Source organism: Phascolarctos cinereus, unplaced genomic scaffold, assembly GCF_003287225.1.
Source record: "Phascolarctos cinereus isolate Bilbo 61053 unplaced genomic scaffold, phaCin_HiC Scaffold_2;HRSCAF=192, whole genome shotgun sequence".
Lineage (NCBI taxonomy): Eukaryota > Metazoa > Chordata > Mammalia > Diprotodontia > Phascolarctidae > Phascolarctos > Phascolarctos cinereus.
In genome coordinates this window covers 366,432,853-366,459,937 of record NW_027555625.1, presented here as the reverse complement: position 1 = coordinate 366,459,937, position 27,085 = coordinate 366,432,853, and the positions used below count along the sequence as shown (strand labels likewise).

The 27,085-nt window shown below is 38.4% G+C and overlaps 1 protein-coding gene across 3 annotated transcripts in view; it reads left to right on the top strand.

Moving 5' to 3' along the window:
- The window catches only part of VRK1 (VRK serine/threonine kinase 1), a 173,710-nt gene extending 152,197 nt beyond the window's left edge, over positions 1–21,513 (top strand). For all 3 annotated transcript variants that reach the window (XM_021007345.2, XM_078150422.1, XM_021007344.2), the window contains one exon: positions 21,164–21,513. In XM_021007345.2, coding sequence (XP_020863004.1) covers positions 21,164–21,237 — 74 coding nt within the window. In that variant the 3' untranslated portion in view covers positions 21,238–21,513. The remainder of the gene's footprint in view (positions 1–21,163) is intronic.
- The last annotated feature ends 5,572 nt before the right edge of the window (positions 21,514–27,085 follow it).

Here is a 27,085-nt window from a genome sequence, read left to right as displayed (position 1 = left end):
TGACCACAACCATTCCTTTCTGTCCTGGAACTGTGAGGAAGGTTTCCTCTTCGCAGCCACTATAAACCCCACCACGCCAGCACTCTTCCTTGCCCCAAGACTGCCGCCCTGAACTGTGACCCAGATCCAAGCGCGGGCAAAGCAAGAGATTCCTGCCTCTGCACTGGCAAAGAGATCCCTTCAATCCCCCTCTGATCAGCCACTGGACTCCCCCTCAGTCTGTGGGCCGGAAGTTCAGGATGCAGCCACCGCCCTGGTGCCCATGCTCTGTGCTCTGGAACTGGCTCTGAGATCTAGCTCCTCTCTCACTGCAGAAACAGACTTTTCCCACTGACCCTCTAAGTTGTCTTTGACATTCGTGGGTTGAGAAGTCTAGAAACCACCATAGTTGCCCAAAATTCAGTCCTCTGAGGCCTGCTCCAGCTTCACTATGGCCTGCGCCCCCATGCCTCACCGCAGTCCTCTACCTGCCTGCATGATATACCTTTCTGATCAATCATCCAGATTGTCTTGGGCTGGAAATTTGCTTCACCCTGTCTTTTTGTGGGTTCTGCTGCTTTAGAATTTGTTTAGAGCCATTTTTTATAGGTATTTGGAGGGGTTTGGGGGAGAGTTCAAGCAAGTCACTGCTTTCACTCTGCCATCTTGGCTCCGCCTATCACCCAAATTTTTAAAGGAAAAGCTAAATAAATTGCAGATGGAAATAGATAGCAAAACTAATAGTGGGAGACTTCAATAATCTCCTCTCAGAACTAGATAAATCTAACCAAAAACTGAATAAGAAAATGGTCAAGGAGATGAATAGAATCTTAGATAAGCTAGATATCTCAGTATCACGTGGTACCTTTACCATATATTAGGGCATAAAATTTTATGGTTAAATGCAGAAAAACAGAAATACTAAATGCATCCATTTCAGATCATTAGCAATATTTATTATTATTAATTGCATTAGCATGAAAAATTATATTACATAGAGTAAAAGTTAATTGGAGACTAAAAACCCTAACCTTAAAGAATAAGTGGATTAAAGAACTAGTCACAGAAACAATAAATAATTTTATTAAAGGGAATGAAAGTAATGAAATAACATATCAAAATCAATGGTGTACAGTAAAAGCATTAATCAGAGGAAAATTTATATCTCTAAATGCTTACATCAATAAAATAGAGAAAGGGCAGACCAATGAATTGGATATGAAGGAAAGAAACTACAAAAAAAACAAATTGAAAACCCCTAATTAAACAACAAATTGGAGATCCTAAAAATCAAAGATGAGATTAATCAAATTGCATTGAATTAACAAATAAAACTAGAAGCTGTTTTTATGAAAAAAAAAACAACCAAAAATAGATTAACCATTGGTTAATATAAAAAAGAGACAAGAAAACTAAATTACTTCTATCAAAAATGAAAGGGGTGAATATATCATAATGAAGATGAAATCAAATCATCATGAGTTATTTTGCCCAATTATGTCCCAATAAATTTAACAATTTAAGTGAAATGGACTAACATTTACAAAAATATAAACTGTCTAGATTAAAAGAAGAGGAAATAGACTTGCTAAATAAGCCTCGAGCGTGCTATTGTAATAGCCTCTTGGTCGGTTCAATGACCTTCAGGATCAAATATATAATTCTCTGGTGTTCAAAAGTTTTCATAATCTGCCCCTCTCTTATCTTTCCATTATTCTCATAACTTTCTGTCCTCCCACACCATGTACTCTGTGATCCAGTGATCCTGGCCTCCTTCACTGACTGGAATTCTATCTCTTCTCTTATCCATTTCCTGGCCTTCCTGGATTTTTAAGTCGTAGCTAAAATCCCACCTTCTACAAGAAGCTTTCCCAATCCTCCTTAATTCTAATACCTTCCCTCTGTTTGTCTTCAATTCATCCTGAATATATCTTGCTTTTACATAGTCATTTACAAGTTGTTCCCCACCCCCACACCATTAGACTGAGAGATCCTTGAGACTAAGACTGTTTTTTGCCTTTCTTTTTATCTTCAGTGATTGGAACAATGCTTGACACATAATAGGTGCTTAATAAATACTTGTTGAATGACTGACTTTAGAGGCTGGATGCTGAAGTTGGGTTTAAAAGGAAAGGGTAGGAATTTATGATTGGGGTCCAGACCCCAATGTGTATGGGGAGAAAAGAGGATCGTGGGAGCTGAAGTAGATTGTATCAAGTACAAGTCACTGGTGCAGAGCACACTTCTCTCTCACCACTCTCTTCTTTGTAAAGTGAGAGGGATGGACACAAAAGAGAGGAATAGTATGAGGATAGGATGGAGAGAAATACACAATTGATAATAATAACTGAAGATTAATGTGATAAATACACTCATACAAAACAGAGTATCCCCAGAGTCTTAGTGAAGTTTTCTGTTGTTAAAAGCTTGAACCTGCACTAAAATTTTTGGGACACTCTGCATGTTGTTTATAGGAAATACTTGAAATGCAAAAATTCTCACAGAGTTAAAAGAGGCTGGAGCAAAATATATTATACTTAAGGTGAATTTTTTTTAAAAGCATGGATACCAGTCATTAGGCAAGGCTATAGTAAAAAGATACATAAAATACAAATAAGAGAGGGAGAGGAAGGGAATAAGAATTTATATAGTACCTCCTATGTACTAGGTATTATACTAGACACTTAAAAATATTATTTCATTTGATACTCATAAAAACTTTGCAGAGTGGGTGCTTTATTATTATTGTCTGGGTTAAGAAATCTGAAACAAACAGAGAATAAGCAATTTGTTCAGGGATCCATAGTTGGGAAATGTCTGAGGCTGGATTTGAACTCAGGTCTTCCTGACTCCAGGTTCCTGACTGTATCCACCATGCCACCTAGCTAGCTAAGTAACTAGGTAAACTATGTTTAAAGACACCATAAGTAATGAATCAATAACAATACTTAATATTTGTGAACTGAATGGCATAGCATATAAATACCTAACATAAAAGTTAATCAAATTTCAAGGAAAAATAGAAAGTAAATTATATTTCTGATAGAGACACATCTAACAAAAAAGATAAAAAAAAATTAAGGACTTTAACATAATTTTAGAAAAGTTATATCTGACACATACAGATGGAATTTAAAAGGATCATGCATATTTCTTAACAGTATATGTGACACCTTGACAAATTTAACAAGGTATAGGACAAAAAAACCTCACAAACAAATGCAGAAGATCAGAAATATTAAATTATCCTTCATTGACCACCATGTAATAAAAGTATATTTCATAAATGACCTTTGAAAAAAGAATTCCAAATCAGAGACTTTATAACTTAGCCTAAAGAAATTGTGTAAAAAAATTATAGAAATAATATACAATTCTATCAAAGAAAATGATAGCCATAAGACAACACAAACTTTTCAAATGCAGCCAAAGTAATACTTTGGGAAATCTATCTATCTATCTATCTATCTATCTATCTATCTATCTATCTATCTATCTATCTATCTAAACACATTCATCAACAAAAAAGAAAAAGAACAGATAAATGCATTGGACGTGCATTAAAAAAAGAGATGAGAAAAGCAACAAATTGATAAGCTCCAACTAGACATACAAATCGAAATTATGAAAATCAAATGAGAAATTTTAAACATTTTGAGCAAACTCCACTCCCAAATATTGAATTGATAAAACTAGGAGCTGTTCTCCTTTTTTTGAAAATAACAATAAAATAATTGAACCATTAGTTGCTCTGATTTTTAAAAAAGAGAAGAAAACTAAATTGTCAGCTTAAAAATGAAACAAATAAAGAAGAAATAAAGTAATTAAGAGAAACTTCTGCCTAATTGCATGCCAATAAAATTGACAACTTAACTGAAATGCATGAACATTTACAAAAATTTAAAACCAGGTTAACAGAACAAGAAACAGAGAATAACTCAATCTCATAAAGAGCTATCAAACAAAAGAAAATAATGGTAGCAGATAAACTTACAAGTGAATTTTATCAAGCATTCAAACAACAATTTTTACAATAACCTATTTGCAAAAATAGGAAAAGATACATGATGCACATATAGCTTTAGTAACTAAACCAGTGGAAGACAAAGCAGATAAAGAAAACTGATATTAGTGTATATTGACACAAAATTTGAAGTAAAATATAAGAAAATTGGCTACAACAACACATCAGAATTACTATATGCAATGACCAGGTTAGATTTGTACCAGAAATATTGGATTTATTCAATTAAAAAAAAGCAGGGCAGCTTTGAAAATAACATGCTGGATGTATACTTTATAAGAAAAACAAATTATGTAATAGAGATTTGTAGCTTCACATATAGTTCTCTTTTTCAGTTCTACTTGGTTTATAGGAATGCTCATTTTATTTGGTCTTCGCTAAGTTCAAAATAAAACCAAATAAAACTAGGAGACAGAGGCGTTAGAAGGAAAAAAAGGAGCCAGTAGATAAGAGTACTTATATACATACATATGTGTACATCTATCTATCTATCTATCTATCTATCTATCTATCTATCTATCCATCTATCTATCCATCTATCTACCTATCCATCTATCTACCTATCCATCTATCTATCTATCTATCCATCTATCTATCTATCCATCTATCTATCTATCCATCCATCCATCCATCCATCCATCCATCCATCATCTATCTATCTATCTATCTATCTATCTATCCATACATATGTGTATGTGCAGGATCTTATGCTATCTCCCCCAGTAAACTATAAACCTCTTGAGAGCAGAGATTGTTTCTTTTGGGGGGGGGCGGTATTTGTATTCTCAGTGCCTAGCACAGTGCCAGTTGCATAATGAGTCCTTAATAAATAATTGATTTAAAGGTCATATAAATTCAAACGCAACACTGAGCAGATCTTGCTAAGTCAGAAAGACCATGCCTGACAGTAGGCTGTGTGTCTGTTGTCTGGGACCAGTCTTGCTCAGTCTAGAGAAGCTCGTTACCAGATTTTGGCCGCAGTTGCTGGACTTTTTTTTTTTTTGCCATAACAACTCATTAAACTGTTTGCCAAAGTATAGCTGTATAGGCATTGACTTTTGTGACCAGGATGGTGAGAGCCCTAAAAATCGTGCCATACAAAGATCAATTGAAGAAACTAGAGATGATTACCCTGAAGAAGAAAGGTGAATTGGGAATGGGAACGTGGTAAGTGTCTTCAAGTATTTAAAAGCTCTCATATGGAAGAGGGCTGTCATTTCTCACCTTGCTGCACTCCTCTAGATCTTCAGAGACTTCTCTGACTTTTCAACTCTGTACCAGGAAACTCATTACTGTGTAAATCTCACCATCCTGAAAGATTCCATCATTCCATCTCCACCTCACTACTATTCTGTGCCCTTCTGATTGGTGGATGGAGTCAGGAACTCCAAAATGTTAAGGAGGGAGTTCAGCTCAGTCATTTCTTCATTTCTCACTTGGCAGCGCTGCTTTGGGACTTCTCAGAGTTCTCCACCATGCTCCTATATCTAGTTCCTTCTCTTCTTCTGCCTGCCATAATCCTCCCCCCACGTTTAAGATCCTTGAGGGCAGGGACTGTCTTTCTTTTTTTCTTTTGTATTTTTATCCCTAGCACTAAGTGTATAGCACATGGCACATAGAAGGCACTTCATAAATGGTTATTGACTACTGAAGGATTAAACTTGACATCGCTTGATACCAGAGAGGTGAACTAAGGGTAAGAACTAGAAATTGCAGAAATGATAAATTGAGTTCCACATTAAGAAAAACTTCCTAATAGAATTTAAAAAAAACACTGGAGATAAGAGCTTCATTTTACTTATTTCAGCAGTGTCTATATGACCACTTGTCAAGAATGTCGTAGAGAGGAATTCTTATTCTGATACAGGCCAGACTAGATAACTTCTGAAGTCCCTTGCAATTAAGAAATTCTGTGACTCTTCCATAATCCTTCTCCATTACACACCAGTCTCTAAATACTTACTAAGTTCCACAGCTTCTACACATATAGCATTTCTACAATACAGTGGGCAAAGAAAGCAGCATAACATAGTAGAGAGAATTCCAGACTTGGAGTCAAGAATTATACTTAAATCCTGCCTCTGACACTAGATGTGTGACCCTTGGCAATCACTTAAATGCTCTGAACTTCAAAGCAATCTCTAAGATTTTATCTGCATTGGTAGAGGAAACTCTTTCCTTTATGTATGGATATAAATGGGCATATGGGAACATTCATTTGAAAATTTCAAGCAAATTATATAAAACATCTCTTTTCTACAAGGTATCTAGGGAGAATGTATTCAAGGTATTTTTTGTTGTTTCAGTCTTGTCTGACTCTTTGTGACATCACTTTTTTTTTTGGCAAGAATAATAGAGTAGTTTGCCATTTCCTTCTCCAGCTCATTTTACAGATGAAGAAATTGAGGCAAACAGAGTTAGGTGACTTGCCCAGGGTCTGAGGCCAGATTTGAATTTAGGCCTCCCTGACTCCAGCCCCGGCCTTCTATCCACTACACCACCTAGCTGCCCAATTCAAGGTATATGTTGCCCTAAAAAAAGTTTTTAAATTTTATTTTTAAAATTCTAAACTTAGTACCCCAAATCCCAGAGAATTTCCATATACAGAGCAGAGCACAAAAAGACTTTATATGATACCGTGAGTCTCAACTTCATACCACTTAAAAAAAAAACCACCATTGTTTTATGCCCTCAGGTTAATCTCTATTTAGCCCTACTGTCTACATTTCTCCAAATCCAGCTGAGCTGAAAGAAATCTGACTGGGAGGTAGAAAATCTAGATTTTAGTCCTGCTTGAGTCTCTTATGTAACCCTGTGCATAACTGCTTCTATTTCTCTAGGCCTTAGTTTCCTCATAGGTAAAATAAAGATCTCATCTACCATGATTATCCTCACAGATAAGTTTTATGAGGATCAATTAGATCATAGGATAAAATTCAAACTCCTCAGTTTGTTCGTTAAAGTCTTTCATAATTTAGCTTCAATCTATCTTACCAGTCCAATTTCACAGAATGGTGAAATTTTACTTTCCCTCATGCACTCTGTATTCCAGCCAAATTTAATCTCTTGCCTTTGGGAAGCCTGTGCCTCATTCCTGGGATGATTTCTCTCCTTGATTCCCCCTTTTGGAATCTCTAGCCCCCTTTAAGGCTCAGATCAATGACCACCTTCTACATGAGGTCTTTTCTGATTCCTCTCCTTTTTACCCTCTCTGTCCCTCTTTTAATGTTCTCCCTTTCTTATTTATTTATCATTGTATATGTTATTTCCCTCAGTAAAATGTAAAGTCCTCAAGGGTAGGGATTTTCATTTTTGCCTTTGTAGCCCCAGCACCTAACAATGCCTTTGTACACAGGAGGGACTTATTAAGTGTTTTTTTAATAGAATTAAATTAGATATTATCATAGAAGACTATTTTCAAAACTGCTAGTTACTGGATGGGCCTCTTTCCTGTGGGTGTCACTATTAGTATCCAAAATAAGGAAAGATATTTTTAGGTTTCAAAGTTTTCTCTTGCTTAAGTGCTTCTTTGTTCTTTCACTAAAACCCAACAGATGATGGTGATAATACTGGGAGCTGAGATTAACCTCTTAGCACTACTGGGATTTTCTGCTCCAGAGAACTGATGTAAAATTCATTCAGAAATTAAGGAATCAAGTACAGTATTTGAAAAGGGTAGCATTAGCATAGTCACCATGAAATGTATTCTAACTGCTCACAGCTGGTTGAAAGAGGAATTGGGTCCTTCAAGGTCTGAGATATTATGAATATATTCTATGTAGTGATTCCAAGTCAACCTGATAAAAATCTACTCCAAACAGGAGATGAAGGCAGTTTCCAACGTCAGGGTAGGTCCTTCTGTTCAGTTCCAAGCATAAATATGAAGACCGGCATCTCAGATCCGTCATGTAGTAAGTGATGGCTGGGGAAAGGCCACAGTGTATCTTGTCGGGCATATCAGTGAGCAAGAATGGCACTCAGAACACAGGGGCACAGCCTAGATGATGCCACTTCTGAGATGACATAATGGGTCATCATGGGACAGGACCATTTTTAGTAAAGTGGCTATGAGTTTATTACCCTCTGACATTTTCTTCTAGGTAAATACACAATCACTGTAGTTATGCTATTTCAATTCCCTCATGTCATTAACAGCAGTACTACCTCCACGATTCCCCAAGCACTTTCTGGGAAGAAGTTACTTAAACTATCTCCAGAGAAGGGAGATATGCCATTTAAAGGGAACTGGAGCCATTTCTCCAAGCTATGTGTTACCCTGTGAGGCGGGAGGGACCTTGGGACCCGGGTGACTCTGAGCCAGAGACAGAATAAGAAAGGATAGGAGAGAAGTGAACTAGGACACACGTCTTCCAGGGACACAGCTGACATTTGTGTGCTGTGAAATGTTCACAACATCTCAGTTGTGTCGTTATGTAGCTGATGCGGTACAAATGCAGGGCGATGTAGGACAATGAGGTAGCTACTCTAGTGGAGTGTCCAGAGTGCAAATGGAAGTGTGTGCATGCGTGCCTCTGACACCCTGTTAGGACACGGTTTGTGCTCGAATGTCAGACTCTTGTGATGATTTGAAAACAATTTGATGACAGATTGAGAAACTGCAAGAAACCCATTGTGCTTTGTCTGAAGTAGTTGGAGTTTGATATAATTGCTGTGTGAACAACCAAATTGCTGTGTGTATAATCATGATGGCTTGAAATTGCTATAGAAACAAACATACTCCTACAAACACATATGTGCTCATTGCCACAGAGGAAAAATAGATTTGTGACACAACTGGGCAATTACTCATTGCTTAAGGCACTGTTAAAGAATTTTTAGTCTAAGCACTATTGTCAAACCCTTGGGAACCACTGCTGTAGCTGGCCTCTTGTAAGACCCCAGATACTTTGCTTCTGAGGTTCTATCCTGACCCATTTTCCTGCTGTGGTTTGGCATGGTCTGTCTAGGTGGTGTGCTACCGAGGGACTTGTCTGGCCTGCCCTACTCCTGCCGATAGGGCATGGGCTGCCCAAGTTGTACATTGCCTTGCACTTTTACTTTTGTGGCTCAGACAGCACTGACTAGATACTGTGCTCTTTGGTACTGGTCTGTCCCTGCTGTCTTCTATTGTGCCTCAAAGTGGCTGCCTGAGTACTATGCTGCTTGGTTGCCAATCTGGCTTTGTCTACTGCTGTTGCTGGGGTGTGGAATGTCTGTATGATGCTCCAGGCCTGTCGCCTGCTGCAGAACAGGGCCAGGCTGCCTGACTGCTTGGCTTCCCCTCACCATCTCCTATTGTGTCTCAGGCAGGGCTGCTTGGACACTGTATTGCTTGGTGCTGGTCTGGCACTATGTCCTACTGTGGTTCAGGAATGGGCTACTTGGGTTCTATGCTTAGTGCACATTTGGCCCTGTCTCCTGCTCTGGTTCTGGGCTGCTTGTACACCTTCTGCCTATCCTGGCTTGTCTCTGCACACATCCTCTTCAGGTTTCTGCAGTCTTTTTATGTAACTCTGAACTGGTTGGAGGATCTTAGCTAGTCCTCTTTGGTTTTCTTGATAATTATTTCTGGTACATTTTTAAAAGCTTTATTAATTTGTTTGTGATCATAACTCTACTAGGCTCTAACACATTTCCACCTTAGAAATTCATCCATCTCATTTATGGTATTTTTTCTTGGAAAAATATTGGGCAAAATTGCTTGCAATAGTTTTCTTTATTTCCTCTTCATTTATTGTGAATTCTCTTTATTGATTTTTTTTATACTGGCAATTTAATTTTCCTGTCTCTCTCTTTTTAAAAATCAAACTACCTTACAATTTATCTATTTTATTATTTTTTAACCCTGCTCCTGATTTTGTTTATAATTTTTTTTTGTTTCAGTTATAAAAAATTTCTTTGGTTTTTCAAAATTTCTATTTTGGTGTTTTACTAGGATATCTTGTTATTCTTTTCTCCAAGTTTTTAAACTTCCATGTTCAATTCATGGATCAGTTCTTTCTTTTCTTTTATAGATGAAAATGTTTTGAGATATCATTTTTTTCGCTGGGATTGTTTTGGCTGTAACCTCAGTGTTTGGGTATGTTGTTTTATTGTTGTAATTTTCTTTGATGAAATTATCTATTGCCTTGATGATTTGTTCTTTGACCTACTAATTCTTTAGTATCAAATTATTCTCCTTTTTAAAGTTTTTGTCCTTTCTTTAAATGTCTTTTTGTTAATTATAATTTTTATTACAACATAGTCGGTAAGGTATATGCTTAATTTTCCTGTTTTTTTATGTGTTAGCATAATTGGCAATTTTTGTAAATGTTCCAGGCACAACTGAGAAATATGTATATTCCTTTCTGTTTCAATTCAGAATCATCAGAGATTGAGCACATTTAACTTTTCTAAAATTCTACTCATGACCTTAACTTCTTTCTTATTTATCTTTTTGTTACATTTGTCTGGGTCTAAGAGGGCACAACAAAGTCCCCAGTGATTATATTTTTGCTGTCTATTTCTCCTCATAATTCAATTACATTTTCTAAGTACAATGCCATTTGGTGCCATTTTTCCTGTTGCTTTGTCTGAGATCATAATTTTCCTGCTTTAACAAATTCTCCAAAATCAAAATAAAATCTGTTATATCCCTCAAATTTAACTGTGATTGTTTACAATTTCAGGTTTGTTTCTTGTGAACAACACACTGGATTCTACTTTCTAATCTATTTTGCTCTTCTCTTCAATTTTTTTTGAGTGAATTCATCCCATTCATATTCACTGTTACGATTGTTAAATTTGTTCTCTCCTCTATCCTAATTTATTGTACATTTCCTTCTTTCCTTCTCTCTTCTTCTTTACAAAATAAAAAGTAGAGAAAGAGTAGAAACCTGATCAATAATAGTAATGCACATTTGAAGGTATTTGTTCTTTCTCCTTTTTCCCTCTTTTCTTTACTTAGCTCAGATCCCAAAGTCTGGTTCTTATATTTTGTTTCCCTCTTTTTAATCCCCACTTTATCATCAACCTTCTGAAGTTGAAGTTTTATTTTTTTTGCTTGTGAATATCCACTCTTTTAACTCTACTTTCCCTTTTATACTCCCTTCCTTTCCCTATCTCTGCCTTATCCTGTTGAATTTAATATATTTCTAAAGTCTCTCTCTCTCTCTCTCTCTGTTTCTCTCTCTGTCTCTCTTTGTCTCTCTTTCTCTGTCTCTGTCTCTCTGTCTCTTTGTCTCTTCCCCCTTCCCCCAAGGGATGTGCTGGAACCAGATAATACTGACTCACAAGAGCTAATTATTAAAATTTCAAAGCAAGCATTTATACCTCAGAAATCAGCAAATACTACAGATCAAGGCTTGTTTTATTGTTTTTTTTAGTTGTCTAGCCTTGACAAAGTAATAGAAAAAAGTGTTAAAAATGCAGATTAAACTTAAAAATACATTTCCCACCCCCACCCCCTTTCTGAAGAGTCAGTTGCTAAACATTTACCATTACACCATGTGCCAGACACCATGTATGTATGTATGTATGTATGTATATGTGTGTTCAACCTTCTTTTATCCAGTTTGAAAAATAATGACGTCATTAGATGCTTGATCTTCTCTTTCACCTTATTCATTTTTATGTATTATTCTAAATAACTCCATTTATATAAAGTAAATTCTCACAACATTTATGGGAAATAGTAAGTTGTTTCTCTTTTTTCCTTATTTCTTTTCTAGTATATTCCTTTTAAACTCCCTTTTCTTTCTTTTCTTAGAACCTGCAAAATGGAACAAAATCATACCTGGGGCTTGTGTTTGTCTAATATAACTACCTCTAAGACATTTGAAGATATTAGGATGCTGAAGAGAAACTCTTTTCTTCTCACCCTTTAGGGTACTAGCACTCTTTCAATTGTTTAAATAGATTTATCTTTCTAGTTTTCTTCTGACTCATAGGTTTACACTTCAAAGTTTCTGCTCACCTCTGGCCTTTAACCAAAGATGCTTAAAAATCCCCCTTTTTTATTAAACATTATTTTTCCCTTATAGGTTTATATTCAGTTTAAAAGTGTAATGTATTCTTGGTTATAGTCATTTATCTTTTGCCTTTGCACTTACCAAAATTTCCTTTCCTTTATAAGTTGCTACTGATTGTCATATGATGCTGATCGTTGTCTCTTGGTTCTTGAATTTTTTCTTTCTGGATGCTTGGAGAATTTGTTCTCTAATCTGGAAGCTCTATACTTTAGGTATATATCTGGGTGTTTTGTACTTAGAATTTTCTTTTAAGAAGTGCTCAATGAATTCTATTTTCATTTTGTTCTCTAGGTCTAATAGATTTGGGGCATTTTCTTTTAGGATTTATTGAAATATGATGCCCAGGTTTTTTGTTTGATTGCAGTTTTAAGGGAGTCTGATGATTCTTAAATTAATTCTCCTGTTTTCTTGATATCTACTTGATATCTACTGTCTTGACATCTACTATCTTGATAACAGATGCCTTAAATTTTCTTCTATTTTCTTTCAGTCTTTTGAATTTATTTTAATATTTCTTGTTTTCTCCTAAGGTCATTGAATTCTGTTTGATTGATTATATTCTTCAGGAAATCTGTTACTTGGGTAAAGTTTTCCACGTTTTGTTTTTAGTGATTCTCTTTTTTTTCATTTTTTTTTCCTGAACTTCATTCATAATTTCACTTTTTTTCTCTTGCTTGTTTCTCTCCCCACCTCCCCCTATCCACCTCCCCTCACCCCATCACTTTTGAAGTCCTTATGACCAAGCTATTTTTTTCCCCTCTGAGTCCCTGCTTGCATTTGTTGTGGTGATTAGTCTCTTATTCTGGGTTTCTTCTTGGGCCTCTTTTAGCCAATAGCATTTCTTCATTACTTTCAATGTTTTCTGCTGTTTACTCAGGATTTCAACCTCATTTCTTGGATTGGGATTTTATACTCAGGCCAGTTTGCTTCCCTCCCCCATTTCTTCCCCCTTTCCCTGCCTTTATCCCTCTTTGATGGGCTTGGTTTGCCTTGTTTAGTTCTGTCTTCTCTGTGCCAGTCTTTTTGTGCAGTTACGTACTGAATTTTTTTCCTATTGGCCTTTCTGGAATTCTTTTTAGATATTTGCTATTATTAATATGGAAGAACTGGACTTCTATCCAGCTTTTCATGTTCCCTTCTTAGCTGCAAGAGTTGTGCCTGTCTTTCTAAAGTATCCCCCTGACACTGAATATTTCCATCTTTTTTCATTTTTGCCAATTTCCTGGGGGTGATGTGGAACCTCAGAGTTGATTTTGTAATACTTCTATACATTTAAGGAAGATGACTCCCTAGTGGATGGACTTATGATACTGTTTATGATACTGATAGGATGATGTGACTTTTGATTAGCTGAGATATTGCTGAGTCTGTGATGCTGAGGATGGTATACATGAAGGAAATGCTATTTCAGATTGTTGAAGGAACTTGGTGTGGTGATCAAGAGAGGTTGTCAAGGAAAGCACATGCAAATGTTTAAATGCTGGACTGGGGATCTCCCTGGAGCCACAGATACAGGGGGAAGATGGCCTCCAGCATGTCCTTTGATTTCCAGAGCCTACATTTATTAAGACTATTAAAAGCAAGATCAAATATAAAATCTGTTTGGCTTTTAAAGTCCTTCATAAGCTCACCCCTTCCTACTTTTCCAGTCTTCTTACACCTTACTCATCTCCACATATTCTGTATAATTCAGTGACACTGGTCTCCTTGCTGTCCCTTATTCATGATACTCCATTTACAGACTCTAAGCATTTTTACCAACTGTTCCTCTATTCCTGGAACACTCTCCCCAATATTGATCAACCAGTTGACTCAATTAACTTTTTACAAGGAGATATTTCCTGAGAAGGCGTAACAGAGACAGAAGTTATAAAAACATCCTCCCAAACTGGGGGTACACTCTCCCCTTACCTACACAAGTTCCCTGGGGAGAGTAGGTTCAAGATTAAAGTAATTAGGAAAATTTGTAAAGAAAATGTGGGTTTGGTGGGTACCTGGTCACCTTGGAACCTAGGAGTCCTTTTCTATTTTCTCGGAATCTCTACCAAGTTGACTTTGGGGCATTGTATCACAATAGATGAGTCCTTTGCTTAACTGAGCTGTTTCCTTGCTGAGTACAGTGTCTTGGTTGAAGTGTCAAGGTGCTGGAGAAGCTTTGAGTACCAGCCCAGGGATGGATTGGATGTCTGTCACCTCAAGATTAACACATCTGTTTGTAGAAACTCATCACCAGATTTGCTGCATTGGATTTTTTTTTTCCACTACAGTAGCTCTTGAAAACCATCTACTAAGTTGTAGAAGCATTGCAATCTGCATTAGCAGAGGGGAGAACTTACGCCAATGAAATCATAGATTCTCAAAGTACTGAAGCATTTATTTGAGGACAATTTTTATCTAATCATGTGGATGAATTGAGGATCTAGGCTCTTTCCTGATGACCTCTTTTTCTGGAATTCTGTCTTGGATTGCTTTTTAAGTACTATTAAGGTAGGGAAATGGGATACTTTAAATGTAATTTTTATAGTACTTCCCTCCAAATATTGCTAGGAGGAAAGTGGTTTATGAATCTTCAAATATTATAGAAATGTAGGATATAGGAGGAACATGGAATGGAAGATTTGAGTTTGAATCCAGTAGGTTATTTATTACTTGTATGAACCTGGGCAAAACTCTTAATTTTCTAATTTATACTATAAAATGAAAGAATTGGAGTAGATGCTATTCATGGTCCTTTCTAGTTCTCAATTGCTTTATTAATTACAAAGTATGTTTGAGCATTTTGTTTACATATAAAAATAAGGGTTGGAATATAGTGGTTTAATGTATTTCTGCCATATGTTCTCCAATTCCCACCCTGCCACCTTCTCATCCTTAGTATCCACCGCTAAGGCAATATCTTCTATCCTATGTTCCTGGTAATTAGGCAGTTTTATGTACAAAATGATTTATAACAAGCATACCTATATCATTCTGACCTTTCTTCCATTTACCTGTAGAGTGGTATTTTGGGAAGTGAACTTTTCTGGGCGAGTGACATTGTCACACTCTGAACAGCCTCAAACAAAAAGCAAGCAAGTCACAGTGGTCACCCTTACCAGTGAGAAAGGCACCTCAATTTGTAATTTGCAACCCAGAAATGCCAATCCTCTCATTTACTCTGTAACATCTCAAGGATGTATCTCTAATAATTTACTGCATGCTAGAGGATTTCCCATTTTATTGCTGAGAGCCAAAACCAACCATGAAACACCAGGGTTTCTTTCTTAGGGAGATTATTTGAATTCATTGACAAACAGTTTCAGTTCATTGACAAGCAATTCCTCCCCCTCCCCACTTCCTTTCCCACCTCTCATTTCAGAGAGCCAACAATCCAGTAAATGGAAAGAGAACTCTCTGATAGAGAATAGATTAGAAACTAGTATTTGACCTGTCAATTGATCAACATTTATTGAGGGGCTGCTGGATATAGAACACTTTATTGGTCATGTGAGCCTAGGGAAGTCAGTTAACCTTTTGGTATCTCAGTGTCCTTAACTGGAATACGATGGGGTTGAACTAGATGGCCTCAGGCCATCTAGTAGTAGCTGTAATGTTCTATGATCCTTGCTTAGTTTAAAAAGACACTGTAGGTCATTTATTATAAGACTTCTGGAAGGTACTTTGAGTTCCTCAGGTAGCCATTATATCCAGGGTTTTACTATAAATTCATGATAATTTCTAATTAAATACCACAACTCTTTATGAACTCATGAGCATTGTCCTCTTCGAAGTTACCACTTAGAAGGCTGCCATTGCTCAAAACATTTTGGGAATCCTTGTGTGTGTATGTGTGTGTGTGTGTGAATTACTTTATGAGTTTGCAGTACATTTTTTGGGATTTTCCCCCATACATTCATTCAACAGACAATTATTTAATCTTCAAATTTAAAAAATTTTAACAAACGTTTATTAAGCACCTACCAGGTACAAGGCAATGTGCTAAGAGCATTATAAATATAATCTCATTTTATCCTCACAACAACCCTGGAAAGCAGGTGCTATTATTATCATCCCTATTTTACAGATGAGGAAGCTCAGGCAAAGAGAGGGCAAGTGACTTGCCTGGGGTGCTGCAACTAGTGAGTGTTGGTGGCTAGATTTAAACACAATTCTTCCTGACTCCAAGTCAAGGGCTCTATCCACCCCATGACCTAGCTCCCCACAGAGCATAGTATATTGTGCTAGATATTAATCAACAGGAATGTAACCTGAGTCCCCAAACCCATTGGTATGAGACTGTCTCCTCATTGTGGGGATCAATACCCTAAACCTGTACAGGAGAGGGGTGGAGTGCAATTGGTGAGTACCAGAGAGAGGAAATGCTGATCTCTTCAAGTCTTTGGAGCTGTTTTGATTCTTTTCAAGTCTCTTTGGTCTTTAGTCTCTTTAGGCACTTTGGGCTTCCAGCTTTCAAAAAGAAGATGGACAGCTCCACTTCAGGTTGTTGAAGGAAAAGACTCTGGGGAAGAAGCCAGCATAAGAGAAGTGGACAGTCTGTATCATGTCCCTGTTGCCAGTTTGCTCCACTAGAGACTTTGGGGAGCTTCCCCTTGGGTCTCTCTCTTGGTTGATCTGAGTTACCTCACTTCCAATGGGAGAACTCCTTTGCTTTATATTGTCTGGTATATATTCTCTTGCATATAACTTCTCTGATTTCTGTTTGCTATGGACTTGGATAAATGGGTTCCTTGGTTAATTATTATGTGTGCTTTTTGTGGAACTGGTATTTGGTGGGAAGGAAATTAAGCCTTGGATATAAAGCTTAGGGTCTTCCTTCTCCAATAATGAGAAAGCAATCAGAAATTAGCCTGAATTCCACAACCACATCCCCTAGACTAATAGTGTTGAAGGGAGCACATAGATATTATTCTAGTCCAGTACCTGTGCTCTCTGAGAAGAGCAGAGTGGCCAAGCTTAGGGCCCCAACTTTCTGCTTGCCCTCCTGATAGGAATGATGCCTCTCTTTGAGAAGGGTGAGTGAAGAAGAGGCTAGAGGCTGAAGATGTCTATTCTGCCTTGCTTTAAGTAACGCAATGACACTGGTCTGCTACAGGCCAGCCCTCACTATATAAAAATTAGGAGAAAAATAGCCCCTGACTTCAAGGAGCTAGTGGTATAATAGGGGGATAAGATACACCCCCCCCAAATAACCATAATATCCAAGATAACATAGTGACTAGGTTGGAGAATTGTGAAACAAAGTATTGTAAAAGGTTTGAGAAGAAAGATCTTTAGTAATCTGGCAGAGCTAAAGAATTCATGGAGGAGGTAGCATTTGAATTGGATTTGTAAAGACAGGCAGAAATTTGACAGCTGAACCAGGGAAAAGACAACATTGCAGGCTTAACGAACATGGCCAGAGGCATGGGGGACGGAGCAGTCCAATTTGGCTACAGTTTTGAATACATGGATGGTAGTAATATGAGATAAGGCTAGAATATGGTGGTACAAGATTATAGAGAGCCTTCAATTCCAGGTAAGGGAGTTTTAGCCTTTTCGGGAGTACAATAGGGAGCCACTAAAGATTTTTGATCTGAGAAATGATATTCTTATAGCTATGTGTTAAAAAGTGTTATGGCAGCAGCATAAAGGATAGATTGTAGTAGAGAAAGAGGCAAGAAGACCTGTTAGGAGGCTATTGCACTTTTCTAAGGGAGTACTAATAAATGAAGGCCTATATTAGGGCAATGACTGTGAGAATGGAGAAGGGACAAAAATGAGAAATATTGTGGAGAGAGACTCAAAAGGATTTGATAACTCACTACTGTCCTCAATAATCACTGCAAAGGTTTATCGTTTGAGAGATTGTTCTGCAAGCTACCTGTAGCAAAACTGTGTGGGTGGTTAGACTGAACTTTGAGGTCAGAGTCAAGATATGACTAATGATAAAGTGATAAACTTATTTTCTTACATGGCTTCTACACCAATTGTGAAGGTCATTCCCCAAGAGGAGTCCAGTTGTGCTTTGAACAGTGACAGCGTCGTTGGCATAAGTTTGCATCCCATTTCCAATAGCTAGTTTGGACCACTTCAGCTCTCATTTAATTGCATCAGTTCTGGTCTGTTTTTAATTTCAAAACAACGAACCTCATCCCTTTATGGCAAGGTATAAAAATAGATAATATGATAAATGCTCGGTGGAGTCAAAGTGATTTGACTCCAGAAGAAATAACTCTTCTGTAAATCCTGGAGTTTCTCTCCACCCTGATTATCATTAGTATCAATTATTATTTTTGAAAACCACAATTCCACATTGAAATTCTCCTCTGTGTCTTATTGTGGTGTGGAGGTGGCTCTGAGGTCTTGAAGGCTATGCTGGGAGAGTCCATTTTCTATCTCCTACATGGCCAGGAAGGCTTTTGAGTATAGGACTAGTAATAGACGATCATCAAAGGGAGAAGCGTGGCACCAGAAGGTTGGCGATTATTTTTAGTGGGGAGGGCAAATCAGCTCATGAGATTGTGTACAAAGGCATGGAGTGACTTCAGCCTACACTGGTAGAGGGAGTGATTGCACTGAAAAAACATGAGGGTCCCTTTGAAGTAGTGAAATAAGGCCACTACTGCTTGCTTAGCCGTGAACAGGAGAACAACACTTATAGACCCATCCCCTAAGTCAGGGAATTGGTGGCTTTTTGGAGCTTAATTCCTAAGAGGCACACAACACCCTAATATCGGTAGTTTTTTTTTTTACTAGGTTCATCCTCCTTACCTTTTCCAGAAAGGGGGTATAGATTATCACTGAGACTGGAGGTAATCCCTTATTAGTAGGGGGAGGGAAAAAGAATAAGCATTTATTTAGTACTCCTGCATGTGAGGCACTGTGCTAAGTGTTTTACAATTGTTGTCTCATTTGATCCTCACAACAGTCCTATGATTCAGATGCTATTATTACCCCCATTTTATAGATGACGAAATTAAGGTAAATATAAGCTAAATGACTTGTCCCAGGTCACACAGCTAAGAAGTACCTAGGACTGGAATTGAACTCAGGTCCTGATTCCAGACCTAGCTTTCAATCCGCTATACCATCCAGCTTCCATTAGTACTGTCATTTATTTTACATTTCCTTTTTTTTTTTTAAATCCCCAGTGCCTACTATATGGTTAATGTGGTTAACAAATCCTTGTTGAATTGAATAAGTGGAGTGAGAGCCATTTGAAGCATGTAGAACGATGTGGGAAATATTCAGAGCTAGGTATAGGAGAAAAGGATGAAGAAGGTAGGGAGGGACTGATGAAGTGTCATGAAACTAAGAGCCACTGAGCTCAGTTATGTTTGTGCTTCACATGTGCCTAGTATGTCCTTATTGAAACTAGTCGTGATCCAAATGCTTCACTTTTGAGAACAGTTTTATCTGTGTAAGCCAATCATTAAGCATTTATGGAAAGAAATGGCAAACCACTCCAGTAGCTTTGCTAATAAAATCCCAAATGGGGTCACAAAGAGTCAGATACAACTGAAACAACTAAACAAAAAGCATTTATTAACAATGCACCTTGTACCAGGCAGTATGCTAGGCTCTGGGTTTGCAAAGTTAAAAACGAAAATAGTCTCTTCCCTCTGGGATCTTACATTCCATTCAGGGTGACAGAATGTACATATGTAAGTATGTAGAAAATAAATACAAGGGGATGGGGTTAGATTCTATCATGGACTGGACAGGTTCCAGGATGCTAATTACAGTCTTCCTAGTTTGGGGGGCCATGGGTGCAAGGGAAGCAGGATGGGAGGAAGCAAAGTGCTTTACCTGGGAGGTTCAGTCACAGCATGATAGTTCAAATACCTAACTACACAGAATCACTGTGCTCAAGCCAAGATGAGTAACTGGCCAGAAGTTTGTGAAATGAATATACAGGGTCCAAACAAGAATTATATAGCAAAGTCTGAGGAAGTGAGCATAGGCAAGGTTTGGATATGACAATAATAGGAATCCAGGCTGGAGTATGCTAGAGCCAGCTCTGACTGGCTTGCAAGAACTGATTGCTAAATTTTCAGTGAAACTATTACATTTCAGAAACTGGCAAGTGCTACAAATCAGGGCTTGATTTATTGTTTAGTTGATTGTATAGACTGAAGGAAGTGATGGAGAAAAAATTAATAATGTAGATTGAGCTTAAAAATATGTCCTGTGAATATTTTTTGGGGGGGAACTGCTTCTTAAACATTCACCAGCACACCACTAAATCCAGGTAAGCCACAAAGGTGTTAAATCTGACAAAAGAGTTCTGCTTCAGTTACCTGATTGTTCATTGCTGATCAATGAATTTATAAGGCACTTACAATAGCATTTATGTAGCAGCTAAGTTTTGCAAAACACTTTATGAATACTATCTCATTTTATACTCATAGTAACCATGTGAGATAGATGCCGTTATTATCTCCATTTTATAGATGAGGAAACTGAGGTAGACAGTGAGTTGCGCAAGGTCACCCAGCTAAATTAATAAGAAGCTGAAATCAAATTTGAACTCAGGTCTTCCTAACTCTAGCTGTATGTAGCCCTCGTGCATCCCCTAGCTGTTTCTGTGCTCCTCCAGGCACGGTGCTGGGTGCTTGGAGTGCTCCCACTTTCCAGCTTACTCAAGAGTCAGGAAATAAAATCAGAGAGACTAGCATTCAGATCTGATCTCCGGCACTTAACTATTTGCACAACGCATGCATGCATGCTTGCTGCCGCTGCTGCTGCTGCCGCTGGTGCTGCCGCTGGTGCTGCCGCTGCTGCCGCTGCCGCTATTACCACTACCACTGCTACTATTATTTGAGCTCTGAACTCTTTGAATAATTATTCAAGGTATATATCTTATTCAGAATCAGAGGACTTGGGTTTGATATGGAAGCGTACTACTACCCATTTGTCATTTTGGTATGTGAAATATCTTATCTGCACAGGCAATCCACCCCTTCCCCACCCCAATTTGTTTACATATTTTACTCTAGCAACCCATTCACTGGAAAGTAAGCCTCTTGAGGGCTGGGGATTGTTTTTGTCTTTCAACCCCGCCCCCCACCCCCACCCCGCCCAGCACCTGGAGCAGTGCCTAGCTGAGTAAGAGCTTAATAAATACTTGTGGGATTAAATTGAATCAATGCCTTTTGTTTTTACTTTACAGCCATTTCCAGAGATTTCCCCCCCTTAACCCCATCATGGAGCAAAAGAATTAAGCAACACCAACCCTTACTGTGACTGAGTTTGATAGTGAAAACAACCTTCCTGTTTTTCCAAGGATAGAAAGGAGATGTATTCCCTCATGTTTTCTCTGGTCATTACAATGACAAAATGCTCAGCATTGTTTTCACGTTGGTTTTGATTCTATTATTGTGGGCATTGTATATATTATTTTGTTAGATCTGCTTACTTCAGTCTGTATCAATCTATACAATTTTTCTCATGTTTCTCTCAATTTCCAGTATTGCTCAAGACAACCTAAACACACGCACATATATACACATACCTTGAAAATATTGTGAGTTCTATTTCAGACCACCACAATAAAACAAATATCTCAATGAAGAGTAATGTGAATTTTTTTGTTTCCCATTCCATATAAAAGTTATGTTTATATATATTGTAGTCTATTTAAGTGTGCAATAATATTATGTCTCGGCAAGACACCAAAGTCATCCACTATATCCTGGGCAATCTCCAGTCATCCTGACTTTTGGTTTGCCACTGGACTTCAGTGACTCTGGAAAAGAGAGTGAGGCTGATGACTTTACTTTGCAGCTCTTCCTCTCTTAAATCCAATTTACCTTCAAGTCAAATCATCATCCCTTGATGTCATTGGTACTCTTAAAAAATGGAAGACCAACAACAATCTTTTTGCTGGTGGAGGGTCTTGCCTTGATGTTGATGGCTGCTGACTGATCAGAGTGGTGGTGTTGAAGGCTGGGGTGGTTGTGGCAATTTCTTAAAATAAGACAGGAAAGGTTGCCTCATTGGTTGACTCTTCCTTTCTTTTTTCTTGATGGGCAATGGGTTAAGTGACTTGCCCAGGGTCACACAGCTAGTAAGTGCTATGTGTCTGAGGCCAGATTTGAACTCAGGTCCTTCTGAATCCAGGGCCAGTGCGCTATTCACTGTGCCACCTAGCTGTCCCTAGACTCTTCTTTTTATTTGAACGCTTAGAGGCCATTGTAGGGTTATTAATTGGCCTAATTTTAATTTTGTTGTATATAGGGAGGAGAAGGAGAGAGACTAGGGATGTGGGTCAGTGGAGCAGTTAGAGTACATACAACATTTTTTTTATAGTGACTCACATTTTGAAAGCCTTGGATTTATGATTTTTTTCTTTTTTAATTAATTTTTAGTTTTCAACATTTGCTTTTATAAGATTTTGAGTTCTAAATTTCCACCCTCCTCCACTTTCCCCTCCCTAAGACAGCATGCAATTTAATATAGGCCATACATGTATGATCATATTAAACATATTTCCACATTAGTCATGTCGTAAAGAAAAATCAGAACCAAAGGGAAAAACCATGAGAAAGAAAACACAAAAAACCCCAATAAATGAAAGAGAAAATTGTATGCTTTGATCTACACTCAGACTCCATGGATGTGGAGTCCACATGTTGTGGACGTGGATAGCATTTTCCATCATGAGTCGTCTGGAATTGTCTTGGATCATTGCATTGCTGAGAAGAGCTAAGTCCATCATAGTTGATCATTGCACAATGTTGCCATTACTATGTACAATGTTCTCCTAGTTCTGCTCGCTTTACTCAGCATCACTTCGTGCAAGTCTTTCCAGGTTTTTCTAAAGTCCACCTGCTCACCATTTCTTATGGGACAAGAGTATTCCATTACATTCATATACCACAACTCACACAATACTGTGTCATATGGGCATACTTTGCAACATCAAAGATCACTGATCACAGATCACCATAACAGATATGATAATAATGAAAAAGTTTGAAATACTATGAGAATTACCAAAACGTGACAGAGACATGATGTCAGCACATCCTGTTGGAAAAATGGTGGCAAGAGGCTCTCTCAATGTAGGATTGCCACAAACCTTCAGTTAGTAAAAGATGCAATATCTTGAAAGTTCATTAAAGTGAAGTGCAATAAAACTAGATATGCCTGTATTCCCACATATTCGTACTTAAGTCACAGATGGCAGCTAGGTTGCATAGAGCATAGACCACTAGATCTGGAGTCAGGAAGACCTGAATTCAACTCCAGCCATAGACACTTACTAGATCTTATTATGCCTCAATTTCCCCAACTGCAAAATAATAGTACCTGCTTCCCAGGGGTGTTATGAGGAGAAAATGAGCTAATACTTAGAACGCACTTGGCAAATTTTAAATGCTATTTAAATGCTAACTATTGTATGCCATTGCGTCATCAGCATGTGATGGTTATGCAGCATCTGCAGGGAGTGTAATTTATAGGCAGCTAGGTGGGGCAATGGATATAAAACTTGTAGTTTGGAGGACCCAAGTTTGAATCCTGCTTCAGATATCTAGCTAGGTGTGTGACCTTGGGCAAGTCACTTAGCCTCTCTTTGCCTTAGTTTCCTTATCTGTAAATTGAAGATAATAACAGCAACCATGCATAGGATTGTTGCGAGGCTTAAAGCACTACATAAATGCTAGCTATTGTGAAAATTATTTGAAGTGCTCCACTCCATGGAGTTGAATTCCTTAATGAAATGCAGTTCCAGGCCTATCATCTACCTCATCCTTGCCAGAAAGATTCCTTTTAAGCAAAATATGTAGCATTTGAAAGTAGTATTTGAAAGTCAGTGACTGCAAGGAAGCCACCATAGAATAAAAAGACACTAACTGCAGAAAATGAGGAAGCTACAAGGAAGACTCCTTAGTTGCAATTAGCTCTATTTTCACATCTTACAGCAGCTGAACTGAGTGCCATGTAAAAAGCAGAAGACTTTCAGCCCGGTGGTGACACTTCAATCTGCTGCTCCTTGTGTCACCAATTATATAATAATAGTAATCATTGGATTGAGTGTTCAGTAGAGAAATGCCCACTTTCCCCATGTCTTTGACTTGGTAATCGGGAGGAGGGGTAGGTTGGAGCCAGATTTACTGATTTCCAATTGCCACTCTCGAGACCCAGCCAGGTTGAGTCAGTATTTAGAAGACCGGATTGGGCTTGCTGCCAGTGAGGCCAGCTGGATTTGAGAAACACTACCCTCCAGTGGATTCTACAAGGGGGCAGAGGTACCCAAATACCTCTGAGAGAGAGAGCTCTTAAAAGCCCCTAGAAATGAGTCCCCTCCCACCTCTTCCAAGCTTTAAGGGCCATTTGATGTGGAGCAACAACTGCAAATTCCATCATTAGCTTACTCATCCTCTCAAATGGCTTAGATCTCAGCACGGAGAGCCAGGGGCACAGGGAGAGGGGGATTGAGACAAGCTGTTTTCCCATTCTTCATGCCAAATGGGAATCTTAAGCTGCCAAAATGCACCATTGGAAGGGGGTATGGAGGACTGGGTTACTTCTCTCTGGGCCGGTTGAAAAGAAAGGTGTATGGGTCCTGCCTCTTACTTTGCTGAGCACCCATGAAGTCTCTTCTGGGCTCTGAAACTGTGGCTGCTGTTGGCAAGGTTTCTTGTTCCCCTCAATCTAGCCTGTTTGCCTCTGAGGTCTTCATTCAGAATTTCATTCCATCTTAGTTGTTAGAATTTGTCCTTATTTTTCCATTTCTAATATTGTTGGGTCCTAAGATTCCAAGAGTGACATTCCATGTTCTGTTTCTAGGTGCTAGATGTCACTTTTTAGGAAGGGCATTGACAAATCAGAGTGTATCTAGAGACAGATGGCTGGAACACTAACCTTGTAACCAGGAAGATCTGGATTTGGATTTAGCCTCTGACACTTAGCTATGTGACCTGGGATAAGTCATTTAATCCCTTTGAGCCTCAGTTCCCTAATATATAATACAGGAATAATACTTTGAAGGGTTGTTTTGTGGCTCAAATGAGAACTTGCATATAAAATGCTTTGTAAACCTTAAAGTGATATATAAATGCTGTCACTATATCTGCTACGAAGTCATACGAGGACTGGTTGAAGAAAATGAGGATGGGGGGGGCAAAGCCAAGATGGTGGAATGAAAGCAGTGACTTGCTTGAGCTCTCCTCCAAATCCCTCCAAATGCTCATAAAAAATGTCTCCAAACAAATTCTGAAGCAGCAGAACCCACAAAATGACAGAGTGAAACAAATTTCCAGCCCAAGACAACCTGAAAGATTGATTATAAAGGTGTATCACACTGGGCTGGGAGTGCGGTGCAGCACTGTGTGGGTGCGCAGGCCGCAGGGAAACTGGAGCAGGCCTCAGAGGACTGAATCGTGGGCACCTGTGGAGGTTTCCAGACTCCTCAATCCACTAATGCCAAAGACAACTTAGAAGGTCAGTGGGAAAAGTCTGTTTCTGTCGGTGCTGAGAAAGGAAGGTGGGGTCTCAGCTCCATTCCCCAAGAGCGTGGCCCTGGGGGGGGGCAGCTGCTTCCCGATCTTCCAGCCCACAGACTGAGGGGGAATCCAGTGGCTGATCAGAGAGGGACTGCAGGAATCTCTTTGCCAGTGCTGAAGCAGGAATCTCTTGCTTTGCCCGTGTGTAGATCTGGGTCACAGTTCTAGGCAGTGCTGGGGTGAGGAGGAACGCTGGTGTGGTGGAGCTTGGAGTGGCTGTGGAGAGGAACCCTTCCTCACAGTTACAGGACAGAAAGGAATACTTGTGGTCACAGGCCAGGAAAGGAGTAAACACCTTGCCCCTTATCATACCACCTTGGAAGAACTGAAAATTTACAGGTCCCTACAAGTATCTCTGAAAACAGCTGTACAAACCCACTAAGCTTGGGACAGTACATTCTCCACATTGGAAGCAGACTCTTACCTTAACAAAGAGTTTAAAACTCAAGTAATTGGCCAGGATCATGAGCAAGCAGCACAAAAAGAGTCAGACTATATTATCTTACTTTGGTGAAAAAGAAGATCAAAATATACAACCAGAAGAAGACACAAAGTCAAAGCTCCTACATCCAAAGCCTCCAAGAAAAATATGAATCAGTCCCAGGCCTTGGAAGAGCTCAAAAGGGATTTTGAGAAGCAAGTAAGGGAAGTAGAGGAAAAACTGGGAAGAGAAATGAGAGTGATGCAAGAAAATCATGAAAAACAAGTCAACAGCTTGCTAAAGGAGACCCAAAAAAATACTGAAGAAAATAACACCTTAAAAAATAGCCTAACCCAAATGGCAAAAGAGGTCCAAAAAGCCAATGAGGAGAAGAATGCCCTAAAAAGCAAAACTGGCCAAATGGCAAAGGAAGTCCAAAAGATTACTGAAGAAAATACTTCCTTAAAAATTAGAATAGAGCAATTGGAAGATAGTGACTTTATGAGAAATCACAACACAGTAGAACAAATCCAAAAGAATGAAAAATTAGAAAACAATGTGAAATATCTCATTGGAAAAACAACTGACCTGGAAAATAGATCCAGAGAGAGAATTTAAAAATTATTGGACTATCTGAAAGCCATGATCAAAAAAAGAGCCTAGACATCATCTTTCAAGAAATTATCAAGGAAAACTGCCCTGATATATTAGAACCAGAGGGCAAAATAGAAATTGAAAGAATCCACCGATCTCCTCCTGAAAGAGATCCCCAAAGGAAAACTCCTAGGAATATTATAGCCAAATTCCAGAGTTCCCAGGTCAAGGAGAAAATATTACAAGCTGCCAGAAGGAAACAGTTCAAGTACTGTGGAAACACAATCAGGATAACACAAGATTTAGCAGCTTCTACATTAAAGGACCACAGGGCATGGAATATAATATTCCGGAGGGCAAAGGAGATAGATTACAACCAAGAATCACCTACCCAGCAAAACTGAGTATAATCCTCCAGGGGAAAAAATGGTCATTCAGTGAAATAGAGGCCTTTCAAGCATTCTTGATGAAAAGACCAGAGCTGAAGAGAAAATTTGACTTTCAAATACAGGACTCAAGTGGAACATGAAGAGGTAAACAGGAAAGAGAAATCATAAGAGACTTATTA